This window comes from Podarcis melisellensis (assembly GCF_964234715.1).
Source record: "Podarcis melisellensis genome assembly, chromosome: 16".
NCBI classification, from domain to species: domain Eukaryota; kingdom Metazoa; phylum Chordata; class Lepidosauria; order Squamata; family Lacertidae; genus Podarcis; species Podarcis melisellensis.
In genome coordinates this window covers 17,404,374-17,418,902 of record NC_138533.1, presented here as the reverse complement: position 1 = coordinate 17,418,902, position 14,529 = coordinate 17,404,374, and the positions used below count along the sequence as shown (strand labels likewise).

General features: G+C 45.1%; 2 protein-coding genes across 15 annotated transcripts in view; one reads left to right on the top strand and one right to left on the bottom strand.

The window, feature by feature from the left end:
• Positions 1–2,885: 2,885 nt before the first annotated feature.
• On the top strand, positions 2,886–12,273 carry HAPLN2 (hyaluronan and proteoglycan link protein 2). Of its 2 annotated transcripts, none has more exons than XM_081892522.1 (6): positions 2,886–4,204; positions 5,237–5,350; positions 6,509–6,862; positions 7,601–7,717; positions 8,342–8,527; positions 10,394–12,273. In XM_081892522.1, exons 2-6 carry the CDS (start codon positions 5,263–5,265, stop codon positions 10,675–10,677), a joined length of 1,029 nt encoding a protein of 342 aa, XP_081748648.1. In that variant the 5' UTR covers positions 2,886–4,204; positions 5,237–5,262; the 3' UTR covers positions 10,678–12,273. The 2 variants fall into 2 exon arrangements, with proteins under 2 accessions (XP_081748648.1, XP_081748647.1); XM_081892521.1 differs by having other exon boundaries at positions 2,889–4,189.
• A 1,973-nt stretch (positions 12,274–14,246) lies between these two features.
• BCAN (brevican) overlaps positions 14,247–14,529 on the bottom strand; it is a 45,015-nt gene continuing 44,732 nt past the window's right edge. For all 13 annotated transcript variants that reach the window (XM_081892256.1, XM_081892263.1, XM_081892264.1 and 10 more), the window contains one exon: positions 14,247–14,509. In XM_081892256.1, the coding sequence (XP_081748382.1) occupies positions 14,487–14,509 (23 nt within the window). In that variant the 3' untranslated portion in view covers positions 14,247–14,486. The remainder of the gene's footprint in view (positions 14,510–14,529) is intronic.

Here is a 14,529-nt window from a genome sequence, read left to right as displayed (position 1 = left end):
GTACCTCGGGTTAAGAACTTTGCTTCAGGTTGAGAACAGAAATCGTGCAGCGGCGGCACAGCAGTAGCAGCAGCAGCAGCGGGAGTCCCCATTAGCTAAAGTGATGCTTCAGGTTAAGAACAGTTTCAGGTTAAGAACGGACCTCTGTAATGAATTAAGTACGTAACCAGAGGTACCACTGTACATGTAAAGTTCAACAATGTCACTTTCAGCAGTCATGGCTTCGCCCAAAATAATTTTGGGAGCTGTAGTTTGCTAAGGGTGCTGAGAGCTGTTAGGAGACCCTACAATTCCCAGAGTGGATTAACAATCAATCCCTTTTCATAGGAAACACTGGGAATTGTAGCTCCGGGAGGGGGACAGCACCTCCTAACAACTCTCAGCACTCTTAGCAAACTACAGCTCCCAGAATCCTTTGGGCAAAGCCATGACTGTTTGAAGTGGCATCATACCACTTTAAATGTATTGTGTGAATGTGGCATATGTGACTGTTTAAAAAGGTTTGTGTGGTTATATGTTTTAGGGGGAAAGTGCAGGTTAGGCCCATGTTAAATCAGCCCCTGATTATATCTAAAGTTTGTTCAGGCTGCTGAGAGTTATACATGTTCCCAGTGCTTTTTTTCTAGGGCTACGCAGGGGTACACCCCCCTAAATATTCTGTGAATCTTTGTACTCTGGTCCATTTACTGTCTTTGTTTTTCCTGATTTGAACTATAAAATTGTGATTTTCTTGAGTCAAAATGAAAGTACCCCTAAACATTTTTTTTAGAAAAAAGCACAGCCTGTTCCCTTCACTGAGCTACAATTCTCAGAGTGGTTTAACAATCAATCCCTCTTCCCAGGGAACTCTGGGAGCAACAACAACTTACAGCTCCCAGAATCCTTTGGGGGAAGCTATGACTCTTCAAAGTGGTATCACAGTGTTTTAAATGTATGGTCTGAATGTGGCCCTTGTCCCTCTCTCTGCCCTCCCACAACTTCCTCCAGGAGCCTTTATTGCCCATTCATCCAGGAGAATGGGATGAACAACATCCCTTGTTGTCTTCTCCAGCATGTGATAATAACACCAAGGCCTGGGACTCTTTGTTCTTTCTTCACAATGAGCAAACTGTTGCTTGTCTTGTAGTCCATCCCTGAAATGGACCTGATGCACAGGGAGGGGAGGGAACTACTGGGGGCAAGAAACAAGAGCTGAAGAAACCCTCCCTGTGGGACCATAACAACCTCTGTGAAACCTCCTTGCTCAGTGTCACATTGTTTTATAATAATAATAATAATAATAATAATAATAATACCCCACCCATCTGACTGCATTGCCCCAGCCACACTAGGCAGCTTCCAACATATATAAAAACATAATAAAAAGTTGCACGTTAAAAAGTTTCCCTATGCAGGGCTTCCTTCAGATGTCTTCTAAAAGCCAGGTGGTTGTGTATTTCCTTGCCATCTGATGGGAGGGTGTTCCACAGGGCAGGCGCTGCTACCGAGAAGGCCCTCTGTCTGGTTCCCTGTCACTTCACTCCTCACAGTAAGGGAACCGTCAGAAAGCCCTAGGAACTGGATCTCAGTGCCCTGGTTATCTACTGCTTAGACTACTGCAATGCACTCTACGTAGGGCTACCTTTGAAGGTGACTCAGAAACTACAACTAATCCAGAATGCAGCAGCTAGATTGGTGCCTGGTACCATATAACAAGAATGAGGGCACAAGGAGAAGGGGACGACAGAGGACGAGATGGTTGGACAGTGTTCTCGAAGCTACAAACATGAGTTTCTGCGGGAGGCAGTGGAAGACAGGAGTGCCTGGCGTGCTCTGGTCCTTGGGGTCACGAAGAGTCGGACACGACTAAACGACTAAACAACAACAACCATATAACACCGGTCCTAAAAGATCTACATTGGTTCCCAGTACATTTTTGAGCACAATTCAAAGTGTTGGTGCTGACCTTTAAAGCCCTTAATGGCTTTGGCCCTGTATACCTGAAGGAGCATTTCCACCCCCATTGTTGGTGGTGTAGGAAGGGGTGTATGGTGGGTGCGGACCGCCCCAGGTGTCATCACTGATGGGGGTGACCGCGGGGCCTGGCCTGCAGTGCGCCCGAGCCACATGTCTCTCCTGGGAAGTGACACGGTGGCTCGGGCACCTGCAGGCTCCGGGCTGCCCGAAACGGCAACATGGGGCTTGCAGACTCCGTGGAGTTTCCATGCAGTGTGCTCTGCCCCGGCTTGCCCTGCCCCCGGGTGCAGGGCATTTGCACCACCCTGGGAGCCCAAGCAGCTAGCTACGCCACTGCCCATTGTTGAGCCCAGACACTGAGATTCAGCTCCAAGGGCCTTCTGGTAGTTCCCTCAGTGGAGAAGTGAGATTACAGGGAAGCAGACAAGCAGACAGAGAGCCTTCTTGGTAGTCAGTCCTGCCCTGTGGAATGTCCTCCCATCAGATGTCAAGGAAATAAACAACTAGAAGACACCTGAAGGCAGCCTTAAGGAAGTTTTTAATGTTTGGTGTTTTACTGTGTTTGATGTGTTAATTTGTTGAAAGCCACCCAGAGTGGCTGGGGCAACCCAGTCAGATGGGCAGCATATAAATTATTTTGTTGTTGTTGTTGTCGTCGTCATCATCTATTTACTTAGAGCATTTTAACCCCTCTTTTCAGTTTTAAAAAGGCTCCCAATGCAGCTTTCATGAGAAAAATAACAAGACAGTCCCTGCTGACAGAATTAGGTCTCTCTTTCTCTCCATCCCACCCACAGTTTTTTGTGACGGGAATCAGTCACAAAAATTGCGTCAAAATTATGCAGATGGTTTACACCATCTAATCCATCACAGAACGTTGGCAGCTAAAGCTTATTTATTTGTTTAGTAAAATTTACACACCACTTGATTGTTAAAAACAACAACCTCAAAGCAGTTTACAAAGAGAATAAAACAATAAAATGATCACTAAAAAAGCCCTCTTTAAAACGCTGAAAAGATAAAATCAGGAATAACCAAATGCTTTGACAACAATAATGTTTTGATCAGGAGATCAAAACATATATCAATCTTGAGCTGTTTCCTTCTAGGAATGAAGTCAGGGCTCCCTACCTAGCAACTGGGTCCCACATACAGAGAAAGGGCAAGTCACATTTTCCACCTCCACCCCACAAATTTAGCCCTATCGGCTGCCTCTGAATGGGCTGTGGCTGAATGTTGCCATCTGTAGGCGGCCTGTATGGCCGGTGTTCAAAAATGAAGAACCGCTGACTAATATCCAAAAACCTCAAAGCAATTGGGAATCATAAGCTCCCAAGGCTTAGAGCATCTATTCCAAGATGACCACTTGGATTCCCACCAGAATGACTAACATAGCTAGTCTGAAGCATTCTGTGAGAATTGGCCTCTTCAGTGGCTAGAATAATAATTTGGAATTTGGACACAGCTTTAGGATGTGGTGCATTGTGGGAAACTCTCTGGAGCTTCAGCCTCCCCCCCCCCAAAAAAAGGCACATTGGCTTGTTTACTAAGATCTTCTGCATGAGGAGTGGGACCATGGAAGGTGCCAGAAGCCGGCATGAGGGCTGTATTGACATTTTGTCTGAATTCCCCCAGAATAAAGGCAAGCTTGTTTGAGGAGGGTTGTTCAGTTTGCCAAGCAGAACAATGAGAATCTGTTTCTGCTTTCTTTCTTTCGTTTTAATGTATTCTTGGGGCGGGGTAAACAAAACAGAAAAATGTGCAAACTGTTGACGGGACCTCACATCCAGGGGAGAGAAAGAGAGGCAGCAGGAAAGGATTCAGAAGAAGGATGAGGGAAAATCAGACATCGTCATCCTAAGTGGGGCATCACCATCATCTTCCTTGGCCAACCTCTCCACCGCCACCATAAGGATGTCTTTGTGAGGTCCAACTGGCATTGACATGGTCATTTGTGTTCCTACTGGGAGATGGAATGCTTCTCATCTGGAGAACTTGTCTTAGTGACATTGGCAGAGATGGACTTCCATTCTTCTCTATGATCTGTGCGGTGGGGATGGGGGATGTTGACCATGAGGCTGGATTAAGAGGAACAACAGCTCATCGCTCCATGGAGATGTGTCCCTGGATTGGTTTTGTACTCTCATGAGAAGCTACAGGTTCGGTGTCTCCTGACAGCTTCCGTTGCAATCTCGTCAAAGTGGCTGGACGATTTACCTGTCTTTCTAGAGAGGTATGGTAACGGATGGTGGGTCCTTCTCTGATTCTCTCTGTTCTCTACTTATGGTGTATGAATGGTTGTGGTGATGATGGTCATTGATCTGGACAGCTTTAAAAAAAGGGATGAGATGAATTCATGGAGGATAAGGCTATCAATGGCTATGTTTTGCCTCCACTATCAGAGACAATATGCCTCTGAATACCAGCTGGTGGAAACCACCAGTGGGGAGAGTATTGTTGCTTTCAGGTCCTGTTTGTGAGCTTTCTGTTGGGGCATCTGGTTGGCTGCTGCGAAAACAGCTGTGCTGGCTGGGGCTGATGGGTAGTCTAAAGCAACTGGAAGAGGAAGTTGAGGAAGGTTGGTCTAGAATTTTCAAGCTCATTAATTTCCTTGGGGTTCTCTGGCTGTCCTTGTTAGAAACTAGATGCTAGAAAAGGAACACCCAGGAACAACTCCCCTATGTGGAAAGTGTCTGGGACTTCTTAGTTTAGAAAAAAGGTGAGTCAGAGATAACATGATAGAAGTTGATGCTTGGCATGGGGAAAGTGGAGAGAGGAAAGTTTGTCCCCCCCTTCTCATAATACTAGAACCCAATGGAGACTATCCAATGAAGCTGAATGTTGGAAGATTCAGGAGAGATAAAAGAAAGTACTTGCTCTTGCAGTGCATAGTTAAACTGTGGAACTCCCTCCCACATAAGGGAGCGATTTCCACAAACTTGAATGGCTTTAAAAGAGTATTAGACAAATTCATGGAGGGGAAGGCTGTCCATGGCTGCTAGTCATGTTGGCTAAGCTCTGCCTAGTCAATCAAAGGCAGTAATGCTTCTGAATACCAGTTGCTAGAAACCATGGGGAGGGTGGAGCTCTTGTGCTTGGCTCCTGCTTGCTGGTTTCCTGCAAGTATTTGGTTGGCCACTGTGAGAACAGGATGCTGAGCTAGATGGTCCACTGGCCAGATCCAGCAGGCAGTTATGTTGCTCATAGTGGAAGTGTATTTGTCAGTATGTGCATGTGAGAGGGCTGGGGGGATCCTTCTCAATTGTCACTCATTTTTCAGGCAAGACCCTCCTCTGCCTTTGAAGTATGCACCAGATCCTGATCTTGGTTTCCTTATGTCTCTCCTCTCTTCCGGAAATCCCCGCTATTTACCAAAAGCCAACTGGAAATCCAGGTGTGTAAGTCTCATACAAACACACAGAGATGACTCTGCCTGATTTCGCACATAACCACTGGATCTCTGAGCACAGTGATTCCCAGAGTTGGTGGGTAATGCCTCCTGGGGGGATTAACTAGGGGGTGCTGAGAAGGAAGGGGGTGGCAGAGGGGCACTGGAGGCATAAATGGCTATCAGACTTTGAGAAGCTGGTATCACGGGTCACGTTCATCGACTTTTTGGAATTTGTTAATCATGCTAAATCATTTTAAGTGGATTTTGAATAAATGCCCATCTCACAATGAGGTCAGGTTGCCTGTTTTTATCCGTGTGGATGATCAACTGATTGTTGGGGCTTCCAACAGCCCTCTCAGCCCTTCATCTGCCCCACACCCAAAGCCATATATCACGGCTCAGCACACATTCAGTTTTAACCCTTGCAATGGTCACCATTCTATGACACACCTCACTTTTACCAACAGTTTACTTAGCACTAAAACACTGTCCTGGCAATATTTTTTATAAATAAATAAATAAATCAGGGCCAAATAATTCAGGGAGCTGAGGCTTGTGAAGGGTGCTGAGAGGCCACTATTCCACTATTCTTCTGAAGGAGAAAATTCCTTTTGTGGGTTCAATGCAGAGGTTCACCCCAAATTCCCAGTTTATCAGACTTTATTCAGTAATGCATTTCCATTATGGCACACTGTGTTTAGGAAAAATACATCATCTAAGCTGTTTCATCCTCTAGCCGACCGACCACCTTCTGCTAGTCCTCGACCTCCAACCTGAGTCTCTTTAAGCACAACCCAAGGGTTGGTTGGTTGGTTGGTTTGCTGTATGCACCTTTTCTGGAGTTATTTTCCAATGTACCATTCAGCCCTTAGGTTCCTGCTCACAACTGCTTCTTTCTTGCTTTGTGGTCAGGACGTCCTGGCTTTCCTGAAAACGGGGTTTGCAGAATTTCTACCTCGCTTCACAGGGAACTCTGGGAATTGTAGCTCTGTGGAGGTAATAGGGGGTCCCCTAACAGCACTCAGGACCTTTAAGAAACACCAACTCCGAGGATTCATTGAGGGAAGCCATGCCTGTTTAAGTGGCGCCATAGTGCTTTAAAGGTATGGTGCGGATGTGGCCGTACTGAAGTGGCCTTCCTTCCTTCCCTCTCACCCACAGCAACACCAGCGCCCCTCCAATACCTGCTGCAGCCAATGACCAAGCTAGTGCACACTCAGAGAGGAGCCACCGTCACCCTGCCCTGCATCCTGAGGACGCTACCCCCAAACTACAAGGTCAGGTGGAGCAAAGTGGAGCCAGCCGAATATATGGAGGTTGTCATCCTCATCACCAACGGGGTGCACCACAAAACCTACGGCCCGCTGGGCAGCCGGGCCCGCCTGAGGCACAGCCACCGCTATGATGCCTCACTGACCATCTCTGACGTGGCGCTGGATGATGAGGGGCGCTACCGCTGCCAGCTGATCAATGGCCTGGAGGATGAGAGCATATCTCTGGTCCTGCAGTTAGATGGTAAGGGGACTGGTGCGGCCGTTTTCCTGAGGGCATGAGAAGTCGTCGTCTTCTTCTTCTTCTAGAGAGCCAATGTGGTGTAGTGGTTAAGAGCGGTAGACTCGTAATCTGGGGAACCGGGTTCGCATCTCCGCTCCTCCACATGCAACTGCTGGGTGACCTTGGGCTAGTACACTTCTTTGAAGTCTCTCAGCCCCACTCACCTCACAGTGTGTTTGTTGTGGGGGAGGAAGGGAAAGGAGAATGTTAGCCGCTTTGAGACTCCTTTGGGCAGTGATAAAGCGGGATACTCTTCTTCTTCTTCTTCAATTAAATTAAATTTATATACTGCTCTTCTGAAGATCACAGGGCAATTTGCAAAATATAGATCTATGGAGGCCTTGCAAGACAGGTTGGAACCAGTGTGCAAGTATAAGCCAGTGTTGTGTAATGGTTAGAGTGTCAGACTAGGACTTGGGAGAGATCAGCATTCAAATCCCCACTAGCTGGCAATGAAGCTCACTGCCTCTCAATGCTTTCAATGTATAGTGTAAGTGGGGCCAATGTTAAGATTACCACTATGTATAGTTACTGAGCAATCCTAAGCCTGTTATGTTAACACTCACTCTCTGCCTTTTATTTGCAGTTTGTACTTTCAAATAAATTTAATAATGAAATACTTATTTTTAAAAAGGTAACTCAAAGCTCATCACCCCCTACTCACCTCCTCCCCAAAATTCTCTTACTCCTTCTCTCCAGGAATTGTCTTCCCCTACCAGACCAGCCAAGGGCGCTACAAATTCAACTATTTTGAGGCCAAAAAAGCTTGTCAAGAGCAGGACTCTCGCCTGGCAAGCTATGGACAACTTTATAAAGGTAACCCAATTTTTGCTGGTGTTTTCTTACTCATCTTCTAGGGATGGTTTTTACTGCTTTGCTTTGTTTTGGTTGGGTTGTGGGGTTTATTTGCTGCTGTGTCATTGCTGTTCTTCAGTGAGGTTCTTCAGTGAGGTTTTAGGACAGGAATAAAAACCAAACACCAAAAATGTTTGTGGCATAAAAAATACAGGATTCCAGGAGGAAGCTACAAGACTGGCACAGATGGGAAACAAGGCAGCAATACTGAAAGTGGGATTGTGTGTGACTGCCCCGAAACCATATAAAAATAGACAAAGCCTTTGTTTGTGTTTCAGCCAAACTGTGTCTTTTTTTTTTAATGAATAAGAAACACTCATGACTCTTTCTCTTTCCGAAAGGAAAAGGGAAACCCTGAAATGCCCTCCTTTATTTCTTGACTGATTGCTTGTTTTTGTTATCCTCCACCTTGCGCTTCTAGAAACAACCTGATGAAGCTTGTTCTGGCATACATAGAGATGGTGAGAACAAGCATCCCCTGACTGGTTGATGGATGTTGCTTCAAGGTGCAGGCAATGGACCAGAGGAAGCAATTGGTGCTCAGTTAACTTGTTGTATTGCATTTGTTGCTTCCTCTTCATTTAGCTTGGACAGAAGGGCTGGACTGGTGCAACGCAGGATGGGTCATGGAAGGAACAGTCCATTACCCCATCATTAACTCCCGCGAGCCCTGTGGGGGACGTCTTCTTCTCCCAGGGGTTCGAAGTTATGGCGCCAGGGACAAGCTGAAAGATCGGTTTGATGCCTTCTGTTTCAGTTCGGCTGTGAAAGGTATGTGGGTGCAGACCAAGCCAGAGGCTTGGCATGATTCATATACGAAGCAAATTTCTAGTCCTTACTCTTAGAAATAAACTTGTTTATGTAGCTCAGATTAATGGTTCTCAGCAGTTGTTTCCTGGACTCTGTGTGCATCTCTGGACAAGCAGTTTGTTCTCTCCTCGGTCCTTTCACCTTTCAGTAAAAAGTGGCATTCTGCCTCGTAAGACTGTTGTGAGGCTAGGGCTCTAGGTTTCATAACCTTTCCCAAACCAAGCGCCCAAGCATAATTTGGGCTTGACACAGACTTGTAACATACCCTTAAGCTCTCCCTCACCCCCATTCCTATCCCATATAAACAATCTCATAAGTTATAAACGAAAAAATTCAATTTTATGGCATGAAAAGGCCATATATTTTTATGCTTTATTTTTCTAGTCTTTTTAATTTTGAAATAATGAGTGACTTGTCTAAAGTAGCACTATGCCAAAACAATTTTGATGAAATATTTCCTCCCCCTACCAAAGCGGCTTCTATTCCACCACCTTCATTCTTTAGAAATTATCTGTTGATTCTTGTGGGTCCCTTCCAAACCTGTGATCCTGTGTATGTGGTGTCAGAATCTATGAGAGGAACCTACTGAACCAATTTTTGTTAAAGTAGTGACCTTGGCTGGCTAGTTAAGTACCATCATTTACATGCCCAAGGAGGTTGCCATATAGACAAATGGGTGGTCCTTCCCCCCCCCCCCCACACACACACCCTGGGTGGAGGCTACATCATCCTAGGAGGCTTGTCTTGCTCTTGTGCTGGATTCCAAAGCTGTGGCTGCAAGATATACCTGGAAAACTAATGGGGAAGCAAGATTTGTTGGAGCGTTATTGCTGTGCGCCCCTCCATCCTAGGGAGTATATATGTTGTATCTATGTGTAAATAAAACGATATATCCTAAAGATACCATAATCTCCATCGACCTTCATTCCAAGGAAACCAAACTATGGGAATACACAGACATCCCTGGAGTCTCTCACTGCCTGGAGATTGAGGTGTGTGCAACAATGTGTAGGATACCTGTTAAAATATTATTCCCGTTCCTCAGATTTTAATGCTGAGCAGGAAGGAACTAATGAGTACTGGGGCTTGTAGTCTTTCTGCCCTGCTCCCTGCCATTTGCTAGTCTTTTCATACCCTGGCAGTTTCCACAAACTGTGCAATTCTCCTATATTACTTATTGAATGCATTTCTATTGGCCTTTCTCAGACTGGGATTCAAGGCACATTTCCAACCAGCAATTAAAACGCAGTTTGCTCTGATGGCGGCCAGTGATCAGCTTTGTCTGTCCCTTAGTTTCCAAAGGCCTGTCTGAACAGGAAGGTCTCAGCGTGCCGGCAGAAGGTGATACAAAGAGGGAACCAGTCTAGCCTCTCTTGGGAGGGAATCCCACAACCTGGGAGCAGCCACAGAAAAGGCTCTCTCTCAGGTCATCACAAATCAAGTTTATGGGACAGATAGAAGGTGCTCACCCAAGGATCTTGGCACCAAGGCAGATTTGTATAGGAAGATATTAACTTTAAGGTGGCTTGGGTTTCAAGCCATTTAGGGCTTTATAAGTCATAACCAGCATTTTGTGCCCAGAAATGGACTGGTAGCCAGTGAAATTGTTTTAGCAAGGGAGTAACCTATTCCCTGTGGCTCCAGTCAACAGTTTGGCTGCAGCATTTTGGACTAGCTGAAGCTTTTGAACACTTTTCAAGGGCAGCCCCATATTGAGCATATTACAGTAGTCCAGCCGGGTCGTAGCTAAATCCTTTGTGCATTGACTCTAACTCCCTCAACATCATTTCCTGCTTCTGCTTCTTCCCCCTCTGCTCCTCTACCCAGGCCGGGTCTATTTCATCCGGGGCCACATGAATTTCAAGGAAGCCACTCAAGCCTGCCGCAACGACAGGGCTGCCATTGCCAAAGTCGGGCAGCTGTACGCTGCGTGGAAATTCTCCCAGCTGGACCGCTGTGACGGAGGCTGGCTTGATGACGGCAGTGTGCGCTTTCCGATCAACATTCCCCGTGCCCACTGCGGGGGACTCACAAATCCCAGCGTCCACAGCTTTGGATTTCCCAGCAAGTTACGGAAGAAATATGGAGTCTACTGCTTCTCAGTGAAGTAGAGAGGATGAGAGAGACAGAGAAGTTTAGATGCCAGCTAGGCCCAAAGAGGACCACACAAAATGACACATATACAACCCTTTTGCAAAAGATCTCTTGGAAGGTGTTGGTATGACATCGCACAGGGGCTTTTCCTCACCATGACTTTTCCATGATCCCTATCTTAATCTAAGGATGGAGTTCATAGGTCACAGGCTTTGGAATCACACAAACTGCCTTTGTGTATTCAAGTGTAGGTATTTTTGGAGCCTTGTTCTGACTTTTTCTTCTTGAATTTGTACAACCTCTACATTTTTCCTAGGTTTGGAGAGAGATATCCCACCCACTACTGACACTTGGGGTCTATGTCTCTCTCTGTGTGCCTGTTTACATGCACACTCAGAACTAGTTTGTTCTCAGTGTGCGGGATCCCATTATATTGCCCCAATTAATGCAATACTTGACTGCTTTTAGTAATAAAGTGAATACCTCCTAAACAGGCACTAATTTTACAACAAATGTCCTGTTAATATGGACATTTGCTTGCAAACCTAACCATTGCTTCACTACCTTATTAAGTATTCTTTTTAAAAATATCTAAACCTGGAATCTTGATTTTTATTCTTCCTGACTTCATACAACCTCCAGTTTTGAAGAAAGGTATCCTGCCCACCTCAGTCACCTACTGACACTTGGGCCCATCTAGAATTATTTGGAGGAAGTCATGACTGGTTAAAGTGATATTGTAGTTCTTTAAATTATCAGAGATCAAGGACACTTCCTAGAGGAGTCTGGGGCTGATTGGAATTGGGAGTCTAAGCATCTGGGGCTGATGGAAATTGTTTGTGAACATAGGATTTTATTTGAGATCTGGGAACAGAAACAAGATGTGGATCGAGTGTGAAATCTGGAAAACGGTGGGGCAGCCAGGAGTTATGGGGAAGGAATCAGGAGGCAAAAGCAGGAGGCAAATTTCGACTTCTGTAAAGAGAAGAGGTCTGCTGCATAAAATTCCATCAGGAGCACAGGAAACAATGCACCATTCTAGACATGGATGCAGGGAAAGCTAGAAGGAGCAGAGGGCAGTTTTTCTGGCAACAGGTCTTGGACTTCTGTCTGTGTGGCTGCTTTCCCGCCTTCACCAGACTTACCTTTTGCCTTGCTCTTTCCAGGCACAGGTCCATGCTTTAAAGCTCTGTGTCTGAGGGCTCTTTTTCCCTCATTAGAGCTTTCCATGCAAAAACTTCTCTTTAGTGCTCAATTGGAGCAAACAGCAATTATAGGGTGTCTGCGGATTGCCATTTGCTCTGATTCAGCTTTAAAGAGCAGGTTTTTGCAGGGAAAGCTCCGGAGAAAAAATGGTGCTCAGACACAGTGCTTTTAAGAGTGGACTGTGCATGGAAAGAGCGGAGGAAATATGTGTGGATAAGAAGTGTGAGTCTTTGGCAAATGCTGGATGCCCACATTTTCCAATCAGCATGAAACCTCAGCCGCATCTCCCCATCCAGAGACCACTTTTTTAGTGTTCAACACCAAAGATGAAAAATTTGACAAACATCCATTCATTTTTTTAAAAAAAGTCTTGCTGAGGCAAATTGTATAAGGTGAAACCTAAAGGAGGAAGACTGAGCATGCTCAATAGGCATGGCATGTTGACTGCCTGTTGTGTGTATATAGGAGGAATGGAAAATCGGGTTGGGATGCTGGGAAATGGAATAGAGTACCCTAAAAAAAAGCTGGCTGGTTGGAACCTGGAACAGGAACACACTATGCAAGTTTCTGTTGCAGGTCCTGCTTGTTAGCTACAGTAGCCAATTGGCCTTCCATATTCAGAGGCATTATACACTTCTGAATAGCAGGTGCTAAGACAGAAACAACAGAGGGATGTTGTTTTTGCATTCTGCTTTTATGCTTCTCAAAGGTATCTGGCTGTTGGAGGAAGAGTATGATCTAGGTCAATCTCAACATAACACAATGTAAGGAGGCGCTTAACTGTCATATTAGTTCTAGAAGATGGCTTAGAATAACATTTGCCAATCTGGTACCCTCCAAACTGGATTACAATGTGCTGACTGGATGGAAGTTGTAGTCCGACAGCATCTGGAGGACACTAGGTTGATGAAGACTGGTCCAGAGTGTTCCATTCTGTGACTAATCACACTTAGTGATATGTGCTTTCTTGCACATGGATGCAAAGGGACATTTTAATAAGTAAATGTAAATACATAAAATATTCAGTTTCATTGTGTATGTGCAGAGTGCTTTGTACCCTCAAACTTGGGATTTACTTCTAAATAAACATGCTGAGGAAGGAATGAAGAGCGTTGTGGCTGTGATTAACAGAATCTTTCTTCAGGGAAAGAGAGCCATTGAATCCCATTGCACATCAGAAAAGTTTATAGAAAGTTAGCTATTCCCCACCCCACCCCCCTGCCTGCCAGCGTGGTGGAAAGAACCAGCTTGCTGAATGCAATTGTAGTCTGCACCACCAGGAGATTTTCAGTTCCTTCTTCCATCTCTCATTCTCCATGACAGATGCCCAACCTTCTTCAGAAGGTTCAGGAAAGGGCAACCTCTATGAAGAAAGGTTGCAACATCTGGGACTTTTTAGTTTAGAGAAAAGGCAAGTACTGTAAAAGGTGACATGATAGAAATTTATAAAATTATGCACAGCATGAAAAAAGGGAACACAGAAAAGTTTTTCTCTCTCATAACACTAGAACATGTGGCTATCCAGTGAAACTGAAAGCTGGAAGATTCAGAACAGATAAAAGAAATTATTTATTCACGCAGCACATTATTAATCTATGGAACTTGCTCTCACAGGAAGTAGTGACAGCCTTAAAAGAGTATAAGACAAATTTATGGAGGAGAGGGGTATCCATGGCTGCTAGCCATGATAGATATGCTCTGCCTCCATGGTCAGAGGCAGTAATGCTTTCAAATACCAGTTGCTGGCAACCACAGGAGGGGAGAGGGCTCTTGTACTTAGGTCCTGCTTATGGGTTTCCCATTGGGGCATATGGTTGGCCAGTTGAGAACAGGCTGCTGGACTAGATGGGCCAATGGCCTGATCCAGCAGGCTCTTCTTATGTTATTTCATCCTTCTTTCCACCCACCCCACCCTACACTGGTTCTTAGCAAAGACAGCCCACGTGCTGATACTTTTGTTTGGATACAGTCATTCAGCTAGTTTGGGCCAGTCTTTGCTTTGTGATGGATGACTAGTTTCACCTTTTAATATATAGTTAGGAGGAAACAGGATTTCCCAAGGACAGGGAAACTCTGGATTTAGCAGGGAGAAACCTGGAGAAAACAGCTGCTTCCGGTGAAGATTGTACAAATGAGGGGGAACACATGGAAGGGGCACATATTCCACATTAAGTTGAGGTGTAGATGGGGCCTTGGTCTCCAGGGTTTCAGGCAAGAGTCTTTCCTAGCCCTACCTGGAGAAGCCAGGAATTGCATGATAAAATAAAAATGAAGGACATGCTCCCCAAAGCTTAGTATATAGAACCCCGTTATGAGAGAGACAGTCATGCTAGTTCAGTTTTGGCAGAGAGAGAGAGAAGAGGAAAAAATGCTCATTGCACAAAGTAAAAAGTTATATTTTATATTGTCGCTGAGAAAGAGGGTGTCTTTAAAAGGAAATATTTAGTTATTAGAATTTCTTTATATATACACTCATATAATAACAACAATAATAATAAAAAAGAATAAGGGAAACAGAAGGCACCATTGTTGTTCCTTGTTGGTTTTTCATGCTGATTTATGCAAAATCAGTTCTGACTTGCTCGTGAATCTGGGATGATAGACAGTCACAGGTAAATCTTCATTCCTGGGGTTGATCAATCCCTGAAAAAAAAAGTGGGGTG